Source organism: Sphaerodactylus townsendi, linkage group LG04 (assembly GCF_021028975.2).
Source record: "Sphaerodactylus townsendi isolate TG3544 linkage group LG04, MPM_Stown_v2.3, whole genome shotgun sequence".
In the NCBI taxonomy this organism is placed as follows: Eukaryota; Metazoa; Chordata; class Lepidosauria; order Squamata; family Sphaerodactylidae; genus Sphaerodactylus; species Sphaerodactylus townsendi.
In genome coordinates this window covers 80,674,084-80,690,731 of record NC_059428.1, presented here as the reverse complement: position 1 = coordinate 80,690,731, position 16,648 = coordinate 80,674,084, and the positions used below count along the sequence as shown (strand labels likewise).

The following is a 16,648-nucleotide window of genomic DNA, read 5'->3' as shown; positions in this document are numbered from 1 at the left end:
AGCGCCTTTACTTGGTCCTTCTGATACAGTAATGCTGGTCAGTGAAGAGAGTGATTCATATAACAGCATTTCTTCATCATTTCTTCAAATGATAGAAATGTGTTCTTCAAGTGTGTGAAGAAGGATGTCCAAATATATTGTAGTCTCATTCTCTAGATTGTAAATCCATTTCTGTCACTAAAAACTATATGTTGTTATTTAGTTGTTCTGTGTTACACTTCTATATATCTGAAGAAGTTGTCTTTAAGATTTTCACAAAATCCTTTTAAGTTGTTGAGGGTGTTAGACTTGGAGGAATAAGTCTACGAAGGCTTAATGACACAGAGATTATGTATCTAAATTTCACTCATAGGACTCCAACAGCACTGGAGGTTGACCTTTGTGTGTATATACCTAGTTGTAAGTGCTGTTAACTAAATATAGATTACCTCTGAATAAACAGGCAGTGTTGGACCGCTCAACATAGTGCCACTTGTATTTTTAACCTCACCGCTATAGATTTTAGGTAAGAATTTTTTAAATCTGATTTCTTCTGCGTAAGTGTTAACCATTGGCTGTGTTGTCACTCGACTGTAATTCGTTGAATGGCAAATAAGGAGATTCTTTTTGAACCTCCTCCATACTTCAGGGTCCTTTTTTGTTCTTTTTGAACCTCCTCCATACTTCAGGGTCCTTTTTTGTCTGTTTAAGTTCTTTCAATTAGTGTGACTCAGATTGGATCCTATCCGATTTGTATTTCAACTTTCAACTTCAATTGCTCAATGCTGATGTTGAACTTGCTGGCCTGGATCCACCATTCTGTGGATGGAATGTATTTATTCAACTTCCTTGCCTCCCACTGCAACCCAATATACTGCTTATGGGATACAGGGAACCCCCAAACAAGCATGAGGGGAGAGTCAGAGCTCTGTAGCAGAAGGTAGAAAAGAGTCACCAAAACATTCCCCCTCTGTCTGTGGAGATTTTTCGGTAGATCAAAGCAAGAATAATGCTTAACTTTTATTATGGGTTGTACTGTTACATGGGACCAGGCCTGAATTGATAAGTTGCTTTGGAGCCCCAAGTCAAGTGTCTTTTTCAGTGTCCTTTTTAGGCATCATTTTCAGATGCGTAGAGAATAAGTTTTGTGCATTCTTTTAGTTGAATACATTATCCAAATAATGGACACTATTGAGGATACAGTTATTGTTTCCTTGGAGCTGAAGCATTTAAACATGTCCTAGAGCCAAACAAATTCTGCAGGCTACATTTTCAGTTGATTCTGAATTTCTCTTGCAGTTATTTCCAAACCAAATGATTGCATTTTCCCATATGACTTCAAAGAAGCTGCTAAGACTAAGGTATTTTTAATTGTGAGCATTGCTTTGTCTACTTCCTTTTTCAGGAAAGGATGAATTTATTGTACTAGGTGTTTGTGGTAAAAATGGCTTTTTAAAACATCCCTGCCAAAAGTACTACAGTACCACTTATATTGCATACTCTGCTATAATACAAGTCTTCCAACAAACAGCCAGAGTGGACTTTGATGTATGGAGATTTTTTTTGGTCACATTTTTAACTGTTTAATGCCAGTCTTTTACTGGTGGGGGCTAGTGTGGCTCAATGATACATCATGTGTCTTGATATAAAAAGCCCCAGAGTTATTCCTCTTTTCTCAGAAGCTCTCAGGTGACAGGTGCTGAGAGACCTTGGCCGAGACCCTGGGAAGCTGTCTTTATTCAGTCACTAGACAATACCGGGCTAGATGGACCCAGTGATATAAGACCACATTATATGTTGAAGAGTAGCAAATCTGATTAGAACACTGAGCTTTCTGTGGAGTGAATACAGTCACAATCTTTTGGTAACAAAAAGGGAATATGCATACATTTTTGATATATCTTATGAAAATTGACTGGGTTACTTCATTGGGGATAAGAGAAAAAATATGGGAGAATTGTTTTTGAATGAAAACAAAGCATTACCTGCATGCTTTCCTGTTGTATGAGCTCTTCTACTGTAATAAATTACAGTGGCTCATTCCGCACATGCAGAATAATGCATTTTCAAATTGCTTTCAGTGCTCTTTGAAGCTGTGCGGAATGGCAAAATCCACTTGCAAGCAGTTGTGAAAGTGGTTTGAAAACGCATTATTTTGCGTGTGCGGAAGGGGCCAGTGTTTCTGATGGCTGCTACTGGTTGCTGAGCTACTTTTTATTTCAATAGAACTTGGTTGAGTTTTTTTGTAGTCCAAGTTTTCAAATCTTTATTAACTGAAACTTTGTGTTATCTTGCTTAGAAGGCTAAAATAGAGATTGCTGGAACAGAGAGGATGCTTCTTGGATTTTTTCTTGCAAAGGTTCATAAAATTGACCCTGATGTTATTGTGGTAAGTAAATTCTATGTATAGTGGAAGGGAGCCTAAGTAGTACAGTAAGCAATGGCTGAGTAGGAGAGACCTGAAGTTTAGGAAAGAAAGAAGCCAATGAAAGAAGGTAACAAGATGATATGAAAATTAAAAAATGCAGGCTGGAAAAACTAATACGATCAGTGTTGTGAGGATAGCTGGGGGAAAGAGTAAGCAGTGGTCTGAGAAGTACTAACCTAAGGATTTGATGATAGAAGGCTTGGGTGAATGATGGAGTTGGAGGATAGGGAAAAGAAAGTGAGAGAATAGTGGGAATGGTGGAAATCATGAAGGGCTCAGTGGAAAGAAAGTAGGTGGACAAAACAAATTTTGGAGGCTACAGCTTTTGATCAGCAACTTGTGCAAACTTAATTATAGTAGTGTTTTCTGGACAAATATTAACACTTTTCAGTTATAACTCTAAAACAATTTGTTTAAGTTCTGACTGGACAAAAATCAAAAGTGGAGGACAGACTAGTGGTAACATATTATGAATATAGTGGGATTTTCTGACATAGAAACCTTGGTTTCCTAGGCTTGTGCAATATTGCAATTTTCTACAATATCTATTTACTGCATTTTATGGTTTGTGTAGTAGTAACTTGTGGTATAGTTCTATTTGTGAAGATTCTTCTGATCTGATATGGAAGTACAATTTCAGGACTGGAAGGGGAACAGTTTCAAATTGCTTCTTAATTTATATTAGAAAAGCTGATGTCTTGTATCACATATCTAGATAGGCAAACCTTCAAATAGGAATGAGTATTCAGTATGTCTTGTATCACATATTATGCTCACTTAAGAATTACTGCTTTTTATTTTTTCATTTAATTCTTTTATTTCTATTTCTTTGTAAAGGGACATAATATTTATGGCTTTGATATGGAAATCCTTCTTCAGAGAATTAATATGTGCAAAGTTCCACACTGGTCCAAGATAGGTCGACTGAGGAGATCAGTCATGCCAAAACTTGGGGTAAATTGTTGCTTAAATCTCATTGCTTTACTGTAATTAGAATTAGAAGTGTAATGTAATTATAAATGAAGTGTTTTAGTTGCTGTATTTTGAATGCTTTGTTCATCTGTTTTGACTAGTCACATAGTATGGTTTGCATACCAGTTTAGATTTCAGTAGTATTAAGAACCTTATTTAAGCAATGAGACAAAGCCAAGCAAATTTAGTTTATCTGTCTCAACTAGATGGAGATATTGACAGATGAATGACTAATAGAGGTGCCTTTGTGTACAGTAAATTGTGGGGGAAATATATGTTGGCTTGACTGACAAATAATTCCTTAGAGAATAGTTAAGTTTTTCTAGTTCTCTTCCAGGTAGCTTACTACATCCAGTATATTTCATTGTTTTCTGCTGCTCTTCCCCCTCCTTCAATGGATTTTGCCTAGGCTGCTTTGATTTTTGTGATTTTATCTTGCTATTACAACAAAATGCTCGAATCTGTTGCAGTAATAGTAAGCGATTACAGTTGAAGGCATGAGAGGTTCAAGTTGGATGTTAGTGCTTGGAGATAGAGTGCCTATAAAGGTTCTGAGGAGAGCAGTCTTAGCAATATGCTTTAATAATGGTGGTTTGTTCGTTTGATTTATATCCTGCATTCTCCACAATGGTGACCCAAAGTGGCTTACATCATTCTTCTCTCTTCTCTTTTATATTCATAACTAGAGGGGCCCAGCCACGCATTGCTGTTGCTTACTGGGGTTGGGAGGGGGTTAGGAACAGAAGGAAGGAGGAAAGGGAGAGGCGAATTGGCTGTCCCCTGTGGCTTGGCGTGGGACGATCTGTCTTCCTCTCCCTGTGTTTGAGAGCCAGGAAGAGGACTATATACATGGGAGGTAGACGCAGTGTGAGAGAACAGGTGGTAGAGTTGGTGCAGAGTTAGTTATTTGCAGGTGGAGAGAAGAGATGGTGGGGTTGGTGGAGAGCTGTGTGTGTGAGGGACAGATAGTTTGTTGTTAGTAGTTATAAATGAGTAAGTAAAGGCAGACAGCTGTGGAGAATATGGGGAGGAATTGTGCATGTGATGGTTGCCTGTGAGAGGGGGCAGAGTGAAGTGGGTGAGGAGGAGGGAGAAGTGTGTGACTGGTGGAATGTGATAGAGGGCAGAGTGAAGTGTATGAGGAGGTGGATGTGTGTGTGCATATTTGTTTTGTGTGGTAGTAATGGGTGAGACAGTGATTGAAGGTTATGTGCAGGAAATTATTTAGTGAAGGCAGAGAGATATGGAGAATATGTGTGAGGAAGGGATGGTTGAATGTGAGGGAGGGCAGACTGAAGTTTGAGAGGAAGAGGTGGATGTGTGTGGGTGGTGCAATGTGAGGCAGGGCAGAGTGAAATGTGGGAGGATGAGCGGGGAATGTGTGTGAGAGTATTTGTTGTGTGTGGTAGTAATGGATGAGATTGAGAGTGAAGGTAACATGCAAGAAAGGAGTAAGTGAAGGCAGGCAGATGTGGAGAGTTGTGTATGTGATGTTTGAATGTGTGGGAGGGCAGAGTGAAGTGTGTATGGAGGAGGTGGACATGGGAGTGGTGGAAAGTGAGGGGGGCAGAGTGTAGTGTGTATGGAGGAGGTGGATGTTTGTGAGAGTAGTGGCTTTGTGTGTTAGGGTGAGACACAGAGAGTGAAGATTACCTGAGTGAGAAGGGGGGGAACCTCCCCTGCACATGTGAAACGGAAACGTGTGTGTTTGTATGAAAGTGTGGGGGTGGTGGGTGGGCAGTATGGGTTGCTTTGGTGGCGTGAGAGAACCGTGGAGTTGCCTCGAAGTGGAGGAGGTGGTGTGAGCATAGCTGATGCAGAGAAACTTGCCAGCTGGGAGGTGAAGGAAAAAACATTACAAATGAGAACTGGGAGATGGCTGAGGGAGCGAAAGTTGGTCGCTGGGGGTGGGAGCAGAGTCCTTGTGTGAGTGTGAGTCTGCGTGGGTTTGGAGGATGGGGAGAATTAGTGTGGGGGATGGGGGGATTGCCTAAGTTCAGGAGGAGCGGCTGCGTTACTTAGGGCGTGAGTGGCCGTTTGCGCTGGGGGGGCCATGCGCAGCTGAAGGAAAGGTGTGGACGGCCTGGTTGGTAGCAACCGGCGATTTTGTGGCAGCGAGGGTGTTGTTGGCGCGTTTGGCCCTTGCGCGCAGCGGGACATGCGCAGATGGAGGGGTTGTAAAGGCTGGCTGATTTCAGCGACGGGTGAGTTTGCGGCAGCGAGGGTGTTTTGTAGCGGTTGGGACATGCGCAGTAGGTGTGGATGGGAGAAGGAGGGAGAGTTGGGGGGGGGGAATGGGTTAGTGTGAGGTGACGCAGCAGCCGGTAGAACGTGGCAGCGGCAGCTGGGTTGAGCGTTTGGAGAGGCTGCAGAAGAAGTGTTGTTGGGACTGTAGAAGAGGTTTCCCTGGCACAGGAGGAGTGCCTGAGTATCCAAAGATGCTTTGAACACGCTCGCTTGGCTGAGCAGTGTGTATGGGAAGTTTAAGAGGAGTACTCCCAGCAGTTACTGAGTTACACCATCAGTAACAAATACACAGTTAGCTTTATATAGAGAGAGATAATCCTGTGAGGTAGGTTGTGTGGCCTGGGTTATATGGCCCAGGGTCACTCAGTAAGCTTCCATGACCGACTGGGGATTTGAACCTGGGTTTTCCAGTTCCTAGTCCTACACTTTAACGACTATACCACATTGGTTCTCTTCTTTGCCTGTTTATGACCTCTTTTTGTGTGCCTAGTTCTCTTTCTCTAGAGTTCCAGTCACCAAAGTCTTGCTGTGTATGTGTGTTAAGTATGTCTGGTAAGACCAGAGAGATGTAGCCCCACGCTAAGTGAATTCTGTATGCCCCAGCTGGGATTTATTGCAGTACGGTGATCAGCCGCAGGCTTAGTTTGTGAAGCTGTCCTGGGACTGTGAAACCTGGTGCGGGATGGGCAGTTGCATTTAATTTCCAGTGAATATATTGGGAATATTTATACATTTAGATTTTTGCAGCTATGCTATTGCTGTGCGGTGATTTAGCTAAGGGTTTTGCTGTCTATGCTTTTCTCTTTCTCTGGCACCCTCCCTCCCTTGCTTACAGATTCTGCTTACCTGTGTGATGTGCTCCTGGATACACAAGTTTATTTCCAAGTTAAATTAGTGCTGGGCCTAGTTGATATCCTAAGCAGTTTACCAACTGGCTTAAAATTGTATGTTAAATTTCTAAAACAGCCAGAAAAAGTCTATTAAAAGAATAATGGGATAAAAGACAAGACCATCAGTTAAAACGCATTATATGACTCCAGTGTGGGGGTGTGATCTCAAAGGTCTAGGAGAGTAGGAACACTTGGTCCCTGAAAAGGTGCAAGTTAGGTGCCAGCTGATCTTCTTTAGGGAGGGAGTTCCTGACATGGGATGCTGCTGCAGAAAAAGGCATCTCAGTATCATCACTCTGCCTGTGAAAGTGGGGGCACACAAGGCAGGGACTCTGAAGGTTTTATTTGTCAAGCAAGCACAAGCGAAAGGCATAGGATCTCTTACAGTTGAAATAAATAAGTTGATACAACGGTAGTAGCTGGCAGTAATGTTTCTTTATCCCCCTTAGTATGGAAAAAACTTTAATTCTTTTTTTATTGTAAAATATTTTTGACTGAAACGTTAGTGGTTGTCTTGTCCCTTCATTAGTCTTTACACTATTTGTGGTTATATGGTTGTCAACAAGCAAGCAAGGGAATATTGAATTGTTTTCAGAACAAAGATGACTACAGTTCTTTCAAAACTAGATTAGTTTAATAATTGTGTGTTTATTTTTTATTGCAACAACGTATGAAAAACTATTAGGGATTAATAAGTAAAATCCCTTTTTTCCCTTTATGTATGCAGCAGACTGGTAAAGACACAATTAAGCAATTTCTTACATGTGTTAATCTCAACTGTAGTGAAACTGTGATGTTTCTCAGTTGTGTTTGAAATTCTGTTCAGCCATACAAGGTTACTTGTAAACAAACATACAGGAAAGAGAACTCCTTACGTGTATTTTGTTAAAAAGTCAGAATAGAACTCTTGAATGGGAAAAGGTGCTGAAGATGTTTCTCCTTTTCTTGACTATGAAGGGTCGTAGTGGGTTTGCTGAAAGAAATGCAGCTTGTGGTCGAATGATTTGTGATGTAGAAATTTCGGCAAAGGAGTTGATTCGTTGCAAGAGTTACCATTTGTCTGAACTGGTCAGTCAGGTTCTGAAAACTGAAAGAGTGACAATTCCATCTGAAGAAATAAGAAATATGTACAGGTATGCTGTTAAATATTTTTGTTATGAAAAATATACGATCCTTTACTACACAGAATTTTTATTAACATTTGGCAAAATAGATACTGGCATGTCAGTCAAGCGGTCAATAAAATACTAGTAAAGCAAAAGAATTGGAAAGGCTACAAATCCAGCTTTGAAGCTGAAGATCAGGAGACTTTGACATTTCTCAAGGATACAATTTGGTTTTTTCGTTACTGTGTTTGAGGGGAGTTAAGTCAAATATATGAAGCTGCTTAGCACCAAGTCAGACCATGATTCATCTGGCTCAGTATTGTCTGCTGTGATTTGGTAGCAGCCTTCTAGAATCTCTTGGGCAGAGAATGGTCTTTTCTAGCACCCATTATCTGAGATTCTTTCAGTGATAATGTTGAGGATATTGCTAAAGATGGTTTCAAGTTAAGGTATGAATGGAATAATCATTGCAAACTTAGCGATCATTCTGACTTGAGGAATTAAAAAAAGAAAGAAAATCATATCTGCATTCATTTGATTTTTGAAGGAAATATTTCTGAAGGAAAAAAGACAATTGTGAACTGTCACTGCCATTTGAATGTAACGAGCATACATCTAAATTTTGGATGTGAAGTTGATTCTTGTCTAGTAGTGATGGGGAAAGTGCTGATATTCTGGAAGAAGGCAATGACATCTTGGAGTTGTCCATATTCAGAGCTTATTTATTTTATTATTTATTTATTGCATCACACTTGGTAACCTGCCCTCCCCCGAAGGGCTCAGTTGAAAAGATGTAGGGAAGAACATCTTTGAATATAAACATGAAGGGGCTTACCTTGGAGTTACTTATTTTACAATAAGGGAAATGTACGCTATATAATTTTGAAGGTGTGAAGTTTCTTTATGTGTTCTGAAAACAGATTTTAGTCAAGAGAGCTAGTGGAGCCTAACTCATGGAGAACTGTCTGGTCAATGAAGGTCTGTTATTACAGTGATTAAGGGATACAAGAAAATACTTTTGTGTTTTCTCTGTGGCCTTGTGTTGTTGAATGGCATGGTTCTATGTTCCAGTAAAATGTATTTAGGTTCTATGCTCCAGTAAAATGTATTATTTACATATGAGATGATGATGGCAGAGTTTTTGCCCAAGAGTTTTTGCCCAAGCCTTAAACTTAGACATAATCATCTACTTGCTTTAAAAAAAATGAAATCCTACATAATTGCTATCAACATGTACTGTGGGTGAGCTGAAGAAGGACAGCTTCTGTAGCAAGAGAAGCCTCTTTGCCAGGCCTAAATATGGTTGTCCGGATCATTAGTAACATTGATTTAGATGTAGTACTGTATTACAAACAGAATAGTCTTTGCCTGCAGGCTCACTGTTAGAGCTAGAGGTGGCTAGAAGGGTGTGTTGATTTGTATCTCAGTCAAGAGTAGACTGTTTGCTTACAATATGCTTTGTTGTGTGAAGCCTTTGAAGTAATTACAGTTCTAAATGAATACTGAATGTCTTGAAACCTGTCTCAATCCACATGGAAGTAAAACCCTAGCAGTAGAAATTGCTGTAAGTGTTTGTGGTTAAATGGGGCCAGTTGTATCTTAAATTTGCTTAATTGGAAATTGCTAATGAGCTGTAACTTTATGGGTGTGTCTTGGTACTTTAAAATTGTTTATTTTCAAAATTTATTAAGAAATGTCCTCTTTTCATAGTGATTCTCATCGCTTGCTTTATATGCTGGAAAACACCTGGACTGATGCCAAGTACATTTTACAAATCATGTGCGAGCTTAATGTTCTTCCACTAGCCCTACAGATCACAAATATTGCTGGGAATGTTATGGTAAATCTAAACTTTTTTGTGACTTACCAACTCATTTATTGTATTGGATTTGCATTTGGCTAAGATCAAGTGTAGAAATTTTATTTAGTGAAAATGTTGATTCCCTCTTTAAAATGACATGCATATAATGCAGTTCATAATAAAACATGTTAGTGTGGTCTAGGTATCATATTTCCTTTACAATAGAGGTGATTTTCTAATCAAGGAGGCTGTGAAGGTAGAAAATGCAATTGGCATTCAAACTTATCTTACTTGCAATGTCTGTGTTGTGTTGAGTCAAGCACTCATGATCCCTTTGATAATTTGCTTGGAATTGAAAGGCAGTACTGTTCTGAGTAGCTTGCATGTTAGGAGCAGTTGTGGTCAGTACGATGGCTGGAGAGTACTGTTTGTGTATGATCCCAGATTGCTGGCTTGCTTTAGTAATCATCATGGGTGAATGTCGCATCATTTAAAGCCGACTACACATAGCAGCACATAGCAGTATACCATGTGAAAAAATTGACTCTATATGAAAAGTGGATCTTAGTCTTTAATGTTCCACAAGACTCCTGTTGGATTTCACTGCAGTAGGGTAGTACTACATTTTGGAATTACATTGCGTGCTACTTTTTTCTGTCTGCACTACCAGCTGCATTCTTCATGCTGGTGAATGGTCAGAATTGACTGGAGTGAGCCAGTTAAGTACAAATAAACATACTTAGCTTTGAAAATTATAGACAACAGGGACATTATAGACAACAGTTCAGCTTCCTCCATCCCTGTGAGACTGAGAATGCAAGAAAACCACCTCTACTTAAGTTGAGATTTCATTTCCATTCTTGTGTAGGAGGGAGAAAAGAAGAGTAGGACAGGCATGTATTTATACTTTTGACTTGATGACATTGAGTCAGTCAGGCAACATGAGAAACAGAGATTCAACACGTGTTTTTCCTACCCCTCCCTCAGCAGGATTGAAAGACTTTTTTTTTTAGCTATAACCCTTTACACATAGCACAGATGGAAGATAGGGCTAGAGCAGGGGTGTCCAACTCTGGCGCCCCAGTTGTTCATGGACTATGATTCCCATGAGCTCCTGCTGGGCCAGGACTGATGGGAATCATAGTCCATGAACATCTGGGGCACCAGAGTTGGACACCCATGGGATAGAGAATGCAGTGCCATTGTGCACATGCAGAACATTTTAATCCTACTTGGATGCTGTTTTAACATTTTATAGAGGTTTGAAGGTCATATAAATGAAAAAAAGGGAATCCAAAAAGGTGGTTTTGAAGTATCCCAGTTTATAGTGTTTGTTTTCCAATTACAAAATGTTGATTAATATGGTCTCGCTTCCTAAACTGATCTGAGAATTCTCTGAATTAATAGAATTTAGGAAATACTGTTGTCTTTATTATTGTTAGTCTTCTGATTTCTGTTGGTAACGGTGTGTGTGGCTGTTCTCTTTCCTGAAGTCAAGGACACTGATGGGTGGTCGAGCTGAGCGTAATGAGTTCTTGCTCCTTCATGCTTTTTATGAAAAAGATTTCATTGTGCCTGATAAGCAGCTTTTTAAAAAGCCTCAACAGAAACAGGTGAGATCTCCCTATCTCTCTTGATATGTAAAATTCTGGCAAACACTGCTGTCTTTTTCCATGGGGTTCAAAAGTTTATGTTTTGTTTTGTTACACAAGAATTTCATCACAGATTGCTGTCTTAGAAACCAGGATGCTCACTCATGTTAGATGCTTTGCTCTGTCAATTCTTCTTTTCTGCATGATGCTTCAACTGATTGTTTTGTTATATTGTGGGTCGCTGCATAATTATAACCCCTCTTAATACTGAATTAGATAAAATTTGTGAAAATTACATCCTGAGATGGGCAGATGTAAAAATCAGTTTCAGTCTCTACCTTTAAAAAACTGCACAGTTTTATTGTTAAGTTTTAATCCAAGATTAACTGAGACTGTTGCTGAAAAGTAGCTTTCAGATAACAGAATGAAACACAGAATCATATCTGTTTTGATAGCCTACTCTGCCACTTTGTATTTTGTACTATAATATTTTATTTAGTTTATCCCACTGTCTCTGTCTTCTTCCATCATGAATGTTTGAAAATGTTATCATATAATTTTTTAGTTTAAATAAAGATAGCATACATATAACTTCTTACAAGGTTTTGGATAGATGCCAAGAATAAAATGTTCTGAAATCTGGGCAGCCCAATCCAGAAGGGGACACTGAACAGCCACTGGAGTCAGTGCGCAGACTTGCACCAACCCATTTGGCCTTTTGTCTAGCGTAAGTGATACATAACACAGGCCGAAGGACAGATCAGGAAGTGAGCAGACATCGCAGAGCTACGCTCAGCTCTACAGCACCCAACTGGCTTCCAGCCACCATTTCTAGAGTTGCATCAGCCTAATGTGGAGGCTGGCGCAACTTGGGGCATTCCTGGAGATGGAGCCGACATTAATCAGCTCCCACTGGGCTGTGACCCCAAGAAAACTGGCACAAAGGAAGACTTCTTAGTAATTGTGTTTTCCCTATGGAGTGTTTTCATGAGGCCAGGGACTGTCCAGCTTCTGCTGCCTCCTTGTGCTGCCTGGAAGCCCTCTGGAGGCGGGGGGCAACATGACAGCAGCACTGTCCCCACTGCCTCCAGGAACTGAATTGGGCTGCCAATGCTGCATTTCATGTTTTGAGGATTTCCTTTGGCACACTTTCACACACACACTTTCCCCTGAAACTGGCAAAAGAGCCTTGAAAATGAATTTTAGACAGTTCAAACATGCAGTGTGAACTGGTCTGAGTGTATATATAAGCAGACTGCTGATTTAACATGATTTGCTCTCATGTTTCAAAAGAACAGTTGCTTGGTGGACCAAAGGGGTGGCCGAACATAGAAGGGAAACAAATATAGGCTTAAAAATAAGAATGTGTGGCAGAATTCATGGCATATCTGCCTACATAGAATATGGGTTGTAAAAAGTGTATTTGCCTTGTGTGTGTATGAAACAATGTATGAGCGTTCAAATTAACAAGCAGCTAATTTCTTACGAGGCTATAAGAGGGAACAAGTGATTCATGGTCCTTATGGCACCAATTAAAAACAAATATCTCTTGAACTGGGTGGAAGAGATTAATATGTGCATTCTTGGCTTTGGATAGAGCTATTCCATTAAGTTTATTTTGTGAGCTGGGGAATCAAGCCATCTGGGAGAGAATGCTGAAAAAACTCTTGGGAGAAAAAAATCAAGTGCTTTCACATACTGATTTTTTTTCTCCCCCTTCCCCTGGTTGTAGCCTCCTCTATGCCGTACTTCTCTTGAGTGTCCTGTAATCATCTGAAGAAGCTTTTAGGTGATATAGACGTAAGACAGGAATCCTCTCCAATAAGTATGTGGAGAAATATCTTCCACTCACCCAGGGATATATATTTTATCCCAGCTCCAAAATATAACAGCTAAGCCATGACTAATGATTTTCGCATGCCAGTCTGTCCTAGGGCCCATTCTTCTTAGCTAATAATATGCCATGTTCCTTACTCCTAAGGGAAAATAGGGTGAAGCTGACATATTGGTATTGAACTTTTAAAATGTGTTCATAATAATAGGTTTGTTTTCCCCAATATCTTAAGCATCTAGGTTGTAATACTTTAGCAATCACTTCCACATTATTCATAACTTTGCCTATACAGTATTCTCACATGGAAAGATGGTAAGCTTACATATCAATTTTTGTATGTTCTGTCCCAAATTTCTTTGTCTTATGATACTTTCTATCTTGTGCATGGTCTTTCAGCAGAAAGTCAAACAGCATGTATTTACTGAGACTTACTCGTAGGCAGTTGTATACAGAATTACAGCCTTACTATTTATACATTTTTATGAGTAGTGTAAAGGAACAAGCATTGTTAATGTTTCTAGCTCCATGCTTTCACATACCTTGTCACTGAGAATTATTTTCATATGGTATCTCTATTATATAGACTTCTTTTATCCAGTGAGTTTAAAATAAAATGTTCAACATGAATGAACAATTTTCCTCTCTAGTATAGCATTTGTGATTACTGAACTTCCTTATTTTAGAAAAATAAATGATTTGTAAGTAGGTTCTCTCTCTGAGGTAGAGGGCATCTTCACAGATGGTTATTCCTGCCTGTTCCTCTGGGAGGCAGGACTAATTCTAAACTTCCTGTAGTTGGCTCTCTTTTGGCCCCAGGAACTCAGTTTAGTTCCTGCCTTGCATGGGAATTCAGCTTAGAGAAAGACTCTGTCTTCTCTTTTGAATCCTCAACCTTTATATCCTATTAAACCTTTTTTTCTTTTTTTCTTCCTCCTTCTTTATATCCTACTAGCGGGCCCGGCCACGCGTTGCTGTGGCTGAGTCTGGTGAAGTGGAAAGGAAAGAAAAGGGGAAGCAAACGGTTCGAACATGTGTCATTGTACAATGCTTGCAAGGGAGGGGAGGGGCAAGGGCCCCCTCACTCCACTCCCTCTCTCCCATTCCCTTGCATGTCAACCCGGCTGGTCCCTCCCTCTGCTAGGATGGGTGGACCATGTGCAGATGGCTGGTCCTGTCCCTTTCATTCCCTTCCCTTGTAGGCGAATTATCTAGTGTAAAACACGCTGGGAGGCATGAGCTACGTTGTGTTCAAATTTCAGAGCGTTTGGTCCAGCAAACCCCCGGACCCTCCCTCACCTTCCCCTTCCTCCGCTAGGGTGGGTGGGTCATGTCCAGATGGAGGGCCCCATTCCTTTCACTCCATAAAGCAGTGGTTTTCAAGGAAGGCATGGTTGGTTCCTTTGTATCACAGGGTGTTGCTTTGAAGGCCAGCAGATGGCGCTGATGCGGAACAGAACTGTGGTTCCAACTGTCACATGTGTGGCATGTACACAATAACTGGCACAGTTGTGACATGTACACAACAGGAGGTGTGGAAACAGTATGGAAACCTGTCCGCACACGAATGTGACGTTGTGTGTTTGTTTCAAAATTTCAAAGCAATCGGTCCAGTAGTTTGGGAGATTACCTGTCAGCAGAAAAACGCACTGATAGATTTTTATATATATCGATTAAACCTCTTTCTTCTTCTTTTATAACCTAGTAAACCTCTTTTTTCTACCTTGTTGTTTGCTTTCGACCTGTGAGAGGGCAGCCATATTTCACAGCAAACGGGTAGCCAATTTTATTGGCCCCTAAGGGAAGAGATGCAAAATTCTGTGCAAGATGAGTTCCTTCGCTTCCAGCAGTTCCCCCCCTACAAATTGGTTCCCTTCTCCCCCTACCCCCATAGCATGTCTCCAACCTTCTCACTGTTATCTGAACAGGGGGAGGCCTCCCCATCTCCAGAGCTTGCTCCCTGTCCATGATTTACATAGGCTGCCTTGAAGGCCATGAGCACTAACCTCACTGTGGGAGCATCCAGAGTCACTCACTCAGCTTCTGGGTTCTCAGCCTGATGGGAAGAGGAAGAGTTCTTCTCTGAGGAGGAAGAAGAGAAAAAGGCTGATTCCTCCCCTCCTCACATCTTCAGTGCTGATGACTTTCATTCCTTTCTTTCCAGGGCCATCATGGTTCTTGATCTCTCTGAGTAATCAGACTCAATCAAGGAAGAAAGGGAACCCAAATCCAAACCAAAGGTCCCAAAGGAATTCTTCCCTAGGTTCACCAGCTCTGAAAAGGTCTCTCTGTTCCCAGAATTTTTTGATACCATGGTCAGGATGGAATGGAAGAAACCCATGGCAATTAAACAGCCCCCTGCAATTGCAAAAAAACTTTATGACCTAGACATCCAGGCCATGGATATGTTAGAATCTCCCTTAATCCATGTAGCCACTCTTCAGTCCTCACATCTCTTTTCTGTTGATGGGAAATGTAATGTTCAGGACCCATTAGATAAGAAGGTGAAGTTGCTACCAAGAAAGTTTGTGAAGCTTCTGTCCTGTTCATCACAGCCATCATCTCCAAGGCCTCAATTGTCTGGGCCAGGAAACTTACCCAGCTTATTCCCCCAGAAAATAAGAGGCTTCAGGAAGGGGTAAACTTGGTTCCATTGATATTATGACATTCTTGGCCCGGTCCATGGCAGTAACCACTGCTTCCAGGAGAGCCCTATGGCTTAGGAGAACCACTGCATTCCAAATCTATCCTGCTAGCATATCCCTTTAAAGGGGAGAGGCTTTTTGGGGAGGAACTTGGTAAGACTTTGGTTGAGAACAAAAACAAAAAGGTTCCTTTATTGGTTCCCTAGGCTACATTCTATCCTATTTCTGTGTTTTTTTCTGGTTATGTGGCATTTTAACTAGTTTCCGGTTTCTGTTTCTGTTCAATGAGCTCTCTTGCTCATAGTTAAACTGTTGTTCCTGGGGCCAATAGAGGGTCAACTAAAGGAAGTTTAGAATTAGTCCTGCCTCCCAGAGGAATAGGCGGGAATAACCATATGTGAAGACGCCCTCCTGGCCTCAGAGAACCTTCACAGTGAGTATCCAAGGTTCTGTTTTCATCATAGTTATTTTAAAAAAACTTGGTCATGTTTCATGTTTTGAATAGTTGGATGAAGATGAAGATTTTGAAGGTGATCAGAATAAAGCAAAGATTGGGCGAAAGAAGGCAGCATATTCTGGAGGTCTAGTTTTGGAACCAAAAATCGGTAAGACTTGTCAGTTCCATCGTAGATTTAAGTCATAGGTAATGAAGAGATAAACTAAACTACTTCAAAGCAAGCCCTTCTATTAGTTCAAACGTTTCTTTGTAGGTGTAAATACTTTACTAATGGGAGTCTCACAGGCAGAGCACTGAAGCAGTGCTATGTGTTATAAAAATGCTGTTGCTGTTTCAGTTTTGAAAATACATAAAAAGACATTAACATTAATTGAGTGAATACTGTATCCTCAAGTGAATGTAGAGGAGTAAAATGCATGCTTGCAGTATTTAGACCTAATTGAGCTGTTGCATAGAAATACGTTTTCATATATCAGTGGAGCACATGGAATGAGAAACTGTGTACACATTTGTAGATGGCATATCTAAAATGCACATGGAATATAAAATGAAGAGAAATTGGTGTGTTCAGTTGATTATAAAAAGGTAGATAAATATAATGGTAATGAAATTCTGGAAAGGATAACTTTTTGAGTTTGCATTCCATTGCATTCTGTTGTGAAGATTTTCTTCGTGGATGAGTAAAAAACCCTCTTGCATG

General features: G+C 40.5%; 1 protein-coding gene across 2 annotated transcripts in view; it reads left to right on the top strand.

Moving 5' to 3' along the window:
• Positions 1-16,648, top strand: part of POLA1 (DNA polymerase alpha 1, catalytic subunit) — a 226,278-nt gene that overhangs the window by 18,620 nt on the left and 191,010 nt on the right. For both annotated transcript variants that reach the window (XM_048493186.1, XM_048493187.1), the window contains exons 17-23: positions 1,279-1,340; positions 2,279-2,368; positions 3,245-3,361; positions 7,474-7,649; positions 9,333-9,462; positions 10,917-11,036; positions 15,997-16,096. In XM_048493186.1, the coding sequence (XP_048349143.1) occupies positions 1,279-1,340; positions 2,279-2,368; positions 3,245-3,361; positions 7,474-7,649; positions 9,333-9,462; positions 10,917-11,036; positions 15,997-16,096 (795 nt within the window). The remainder of the gene's footprint in view (positions 1-1,278; positions 1,341-2,278; positions 2,369-3,244; positions 3,362-7,473; positions 7,650-9,332; positions 9,463-10,916; positions 11,037-15,996; positions 16,097-16,648) is intronic.